Source organism: Lactuca virosa, chromosome 7, assembly GCF_052849685.1.
Source record: "Lactuca virosa cultivar CGN04683 chromosome 7, Lactuca_virosa_CGN04683_v6, whole genome shotgun sequence".
In the NCBI taxonomy this organism is placed as follows: Eukaryota; Viridiplantae; Streptophyta; class Magnoliopsida; order Asterales; family Asteraceae; genus Lactuca; species Lactuca virosa.
Window position 1 is genome coordinate 92,919,995 of NC_136432.1, and position 5,822 is coordinate 92,925,816.

Genomic DNA, 5,822 nt, shown 5'->3' on the forward strand with positions numbered 1-5,822 from the left:
AACTACGAAGCGATCATGGCATTGAGTTCCGAAATTTAACTATAGAGGAATTTTGTGACGCTACAGGGATTTCACAGAACATTTTTGCGGTACGTACACCTCAACAAATTGGTGTCACTGAAAGACGAAATCGGACTCTCATGGAAGTTGGTTGAACTATGGTGGTAGAATCTGACCTTCTTCTATCCTTCTGGTCTGAAGCAGTCAATAGAACATGTTTAGACAAAACAAGTAAATCATTATGAAGCGACATGGAATGACTGCCTACGAGTTGCTAAAAGGGAGAAAGCATGATATCTCCTACTTTCATGTTTTTGGTTGTGTTTTCTATATCTTGAAACAGAAGGATCAATATTCAAAAATTGAAGCGAAAGCTGATAAAGGTTTCCTATTAGGATATTCAAGTGAATCTAATGCCTTCAGAGTTTTTAATCTTTCAAGAATAGTCGTTGAGGAACCGATTCATGTTACTTTTGATGAAGACTCTTTCATTCAATATCGAACTGATCATCCTACCAACATTCTTAACAAGCTTATTCTCAGTCCATCTGACTGTCTTTCTAAGCCAATTGTCCCTGATCTCAACCATCTCTATAAAGCTGAGGAGCCAACTGATGTTGATGATCAATCTCACAATGTTGAAGATCCAAACCCTGGTGTAATTCTGAATCATGACGAACCTCACTCTAATAATAAACCAATAAGCAACAATGATGCAAACCATAGATTCCATCATGATCACCCTAAATCTCATATGATCAAAAACGTAAACTCAGGGTTTCTCACTCATAGTAGGTCCACCAACAGTTTCTGCATGTTCGTTAATTTCATGTCAATGATTGTACCCAAGAAGGTGGCAGAAGCTTTAAAGGACGCTGATTGGATCAAGGCAATGCAAGATGAGTTGAATGAGTTTGAACGACACAAAGTTTGGACGTTGGTTCCATGTCCTCAAGGGAAAACTATCATTGGCAGTAGCTGGGTTTTCAGAAATAAGATGGATGAAGATGGAGTTGTCACAAGAAACAAGGAAAGACTAGTTTCTCCGGGTTTTTGTCGACTGGAAGGCTTGGACTATTATGAGAAAATTGTTGGATTAGGTGTCTAAGCCAATAAGTAAATTGATATATACTTGTATTATTAACAAAGTATTTTTGGGTTGCCCTCAAACCTGATAATTGAATAATAAGATGTTTTTTTAGAGAGAGAGAGAGACTGATTTATTAATATATTATGAGAATAATATATTAATTAGAAATAGTATTATTTAATTAAGAATTAATCAGAAATTAATTATAATTAATTTTAGGATTAATTGGATTAATTATTAGTGCAAGGATCTGAGCTGTAATTATTTAATAGTTGAACAAAAGGGCTCCAGAACCTTCCACATAAGGGTGGATAGTTTTTGGGTGATTATAAGGTTCTAGAATATCCCTTGGAGATAATTGAGAAACCAGATAATTACGTGGTTTAAGATGTTATTATTTTAATCAAGTAAGGGTTATCTAGGGTTTTCATATCAGCTATAAATATGGACCATTAGCCTACATTTTTTTGGCCATTCATTCTAGCTAAGAGCTAGCCGAAATTTTGTCCCTCTCCTCTCCTCTTTTCAAGTTTCCTAGTTGATAGGTTTTGGGTGTGAACCATCAGAGCCACGAGATTTCTAGTGCTAGCTTCCAAGAGTTTTCAAGAAGGATTGTTTTATTGTTTACTACAACAATCAAAAGGTATGTAATCTTCTATGAATTTTGAAATTATCTAAGGTTATAGGGTTCTTGTTGTTCAATAGAATATTACTTCAATAGTGTTATGACTAGATCTAATAGGTTGCATGTACCCTTAAGTGTATAAGGATTTATCCGCGTTATTGCATGTAAAACCCATCAGTGGTATCATAGCGTATGGTTGTCTAACAATTGAATGTACATTGCTTATACTTGAACAAAACCAAACTTGGAAGTTAGACAAAATCATCATTCTATCGCAGCACCACATCGTGGTCTTCTTTTGCCACGACGTGGGGATCTTCAGATCCACATTTTTCTTCGTTCTGCCACGACGTGGCAATTGTCTCCCACAACGTGGTGAACCCTCTAATCAACGAAATTGTATTCACTTAATTCAAAATTGATTAGGATAATTACTTTAGATAATATTATCTTAATTGTTTAAAACCTAAATATTTATCTTGGTAATCTGATATGCTATATCATGAATTTGTGAAATATCCTTATGATTTGATTAATTTAATTAATTATTAATTAAAATATAAAGATTAAAAATCATAATTGGTTTATTTTTAAATTATATTAATTTTATAATTAATTTCAAAAATTTAAAATTAAACCTAGTATTTTAGAAAAGTTTTAAAATACACCTTATACAATATGTATAATTAAAAGTTTTATATATATTATATGTATAAGACAAAATCAGTCAAATCAATAGTATGCCTCATTCATAAAGCCATACTATAAGGAGAGTTTATGGAAACGGCCTATAAAATGACCGCCATTGGGTATCCATTCTTATCCACCACTCTCTTATATGGTGGAGGGTCATTAGCCGAACAGGTTTGATAAGACATAATCTCAATAATAAGTATAATGATACAAACTAACTAAACTATTTTTCAAAAATCCCACTCTTAGTTACTTTAGGAAAAATGTGAAAAGTACGTTAATCCATAAAATTGCACATTATGCTTTATAAGTAGTTGTTGGAGCGTGTTTGGTTAATAGGCACACTAATAGTGAATATAAAGAGTAATAATGATCATCTTAAAAATTATCATTGTTAATGGAGCGTGTGTGGTTAACTGACACATCATTTAGAGATGATAAACGACATCGAGAGTGCCAAACATGTTTGTATGGTATTCACATCTTGTTTGTGATCCTCAGCATCCCAGTCACAAATAGAAGAGCATAATCTGAGATTAAACATGTCACTGATAAGATTCAATGAATCTCAAAAGATCTAGCAGTTTCATAGTTTGAAATTGGTAAATTTCATTTACCTACTTTCATAAATTCGCGATAAGATTACGTCATCCCTTTTCTTAGTTGTGAATTGTTATTTTGGATCCTAGCCTTAAATATTTACTATGGGTTAAAATATTAAGGATTATTGTCATCTAACTAAAACTATTTTCTTTTCTATAGAGATGTTTATTTTTGGTGAGGCTTCTGCTCCTCAAAACTCGCCGCACAACATCTCACTACTCTCGATCATGTCCAAGGTGACATTGGATGGCACCAACTACAATTATTGGATGAGTAACATCAAGATGGATCTTCGATACGAAGGAAAAGAGTATGTAATTGATAAATAACTCGTTGAGATCGATGAAGCTACTGCTACTCCTGAAGAAATAGCCGCCTACAAGAAATACTATGACGACACGACTAAGGTTGCTTGCATCATGGTTGCACCATGATTACTGAGTTGAAAAAAGTTCTATGAGGACTATTGGCCATACGATATGAACCTGGATTTTGTGGAAAAGTTTCACAAGAGAGCTCGTCAAGAAAATTATGAAGTCATCAAAGCTCTTCTGGCTTGCAAATTGAAGGAAAGAGAGTCTGTCTGCAACCATGTGAAGAGAGTGAAAAGATAGGTGGAGTTCCTTGAATGGATCAATGTGAATTTCGATGAGGATTTGGCCATTGACATTGTCCTAAACTCCTTGCCTCCTTTTTATGATCAATTCATTATGGGTTATCATTTGAACAACACAGAGACCACATTGGCCTAACTCCACAACTTGTTGCGAACAACTGATTCAGGACTAAAGAATAATAAAACTCCTAACTCTACTAATGCTCATGTCCTTTCCATTGGGAAAAAAAGGAAAGAAAAGAAAAGGTGCTTATAAGCAGAACTGGAAGGGCAAGGCCCATGTTGGGCCGTCTAGCAATGGCCCAAAAGCAAAGACCAATTCTGATACTCCTCCTGTTAGTGATCCCAAAGAGGTCATTTTCTTCTATAGAAATGATAAGGGCCATTGGAAACGAAGTTTCCCCAAATACTTGCAGGACATCAAGGATGGAAAAGTGAAGCCATTGTCGGTAGGTATTTACACTATTCAAACTAATAACTCACAACCAACTCTTTCTTGGGTCCTTGATAAAGGATGTGGTTTTCACATTTGTTCTGATTTGCAGGGACTAAGAGAAAGTGAAGAGGTAGAGCATGGAAGGATGAATCTAATCATGGGCAATCTACGATCTTCTCCTGTTACCAAGATTGGAACTTATAGTCTTATGCTCAGCAGTGATGTTAGATTAGATTTAGTTAACTCTTACTATTCTTCAGAAATGACGCGAAACATTATTTCTTTTCATGCGCTAGTTAGACAAGGTTTTTGATATTTGTTTAATGATATGAATGGACCGATTTTGTTTTATAAGAATGACATTTTTATGTTTGAAGCTTTACATTGTAATGGTGTGCATAAAACTATGGTTTGTGTTGATAGCTTAGGTAATAGTGTTTTTCATATTGATTTGTCTAATGGTTTAGACAAGGCATACTTATGGCATTGTCGTGTTAGGAACATTAACAAGAAACACATCGCCCAACTCCAAAAGTATGGAGTGTTGAAATCATTTGACTTAAGGCCAGATGATGAATGCGTATCTTGTCTTTTAGGGAAGATGACAAAATCACCTTTCACTAGATCTTGTGAAAGAGGTGAAGGTTTGTTGGATTTCATACATACAGATGTGTGTGGACTCTTCGGATCCATCACAAGGGATGGTAATCGATTTTATATGACATTTACTGATGAAGGTTTGTTGGATTTCATACATACAGGTGAAGGTTTGTTGGATTTCATACATACAGATGTGTGTGGACTCTTCGGATCCCCCACAAGGCAGAGAGTATCTTAGTATCGAGTTCCACGACTACCTCAAGGAATGTGGAATTGTTTCACAATTGACTCCTCGTAGGAAACCACAACTTAATAGTGTGGATGAGAGGCGCAATCAGACTTTGTTAGACATGGTTCGTTCCATGATGAGTCGATAGTGTATTCCTATTTCTTTCTAGGGGTATGCCTTAGAGACTGTCGCCTATATACTCAATCTTGTCCCTACCAAGAAGGTTGCCAAAACGCCTCATGAGATGTGGACAAGGAAAGTTCCCTCGTAAGCACATATCAAGGTCTGGGGTTGTGAAGCTTTTGTTAGGCAAGATACTCATGACAATCTAGAACCTAGAAGTGAGAGATGTATTTTCATTGGGTACCCACAAAAGTCTTTTGGATATTTGTTCTACAGACCAAGTGAGAATGTGTTCTTTGTAGCATGAAGGGGATTCTTTCGCGAGAGAGAGAGAGAGAAAGAGAGAGAGATAGATAGAGAGAGAGAGTGAGTGAGTGAGAGAGAGAGAGAGAGAGCTCATATGAAAAGAGAACAATAGGAGTACCATTGACCTTGAAGAGATTCAAGAGTCAACGATGAAGGAACCTTAGAAGATACTATCGCTCAACCAGAGGATGAGACTCCTGTTGAACCCACTGACAATTCATTACCTCTTCGTCGATGTAGTAGAGTTAGCATGCCACCTACGTTCTATGGTTTCCATATAACGTCAGATGGTGACACGTTTATGAATGATGGTACACTGGTAAATTTGGATGAGCTATCTAACTACAAGGAAGCAATGGCAGACCTTGAGGTTGCTATGTGGAAAGAGGTAATGGACAGCGAGATCAAGTCCATGTATGATAACCAAGTTTCGAATTTGGTTGATCAAGAATCTGGTCAACAGACAGTTGGTTGCAAATGGATCTTCAAGAAGAAGACGGA

At 36.0% G+C, this 5,822-nt stretch overlaps 1 protein-coding gene across 1 annotated transcript; it reads left to right on the top strand.

Moving 5' to 3' along the window:
* The first annotated feature begins 241 nt into the window (after nucleotides 1–241).
* On the top strand, nucleotides 242–1,108 carry LOC145126932 (uncharacterized). The gene has a single exon (XM_079062201.1). The coding sequence runs from the start codon at nucleotides 242–244 to the stop codon at nucleotides 1,106–1,108; it is 867 nt and encodes a 288-aa protein (XP_078918327.1).
* The last annotated feature ends 4,714 nt before the right edge of the window (nucleotides 1,109–5,822 follow it).

What these genes read in the sequence shown, in the direction of transcription:
- LOC145126932 (XM_079062201.1), top strand. Translation starts at nt 242, where the DNA reads ATGAAGCGACATGGAATGACTGCCTACGAGTTGCTAAAAGGGAGAAAG.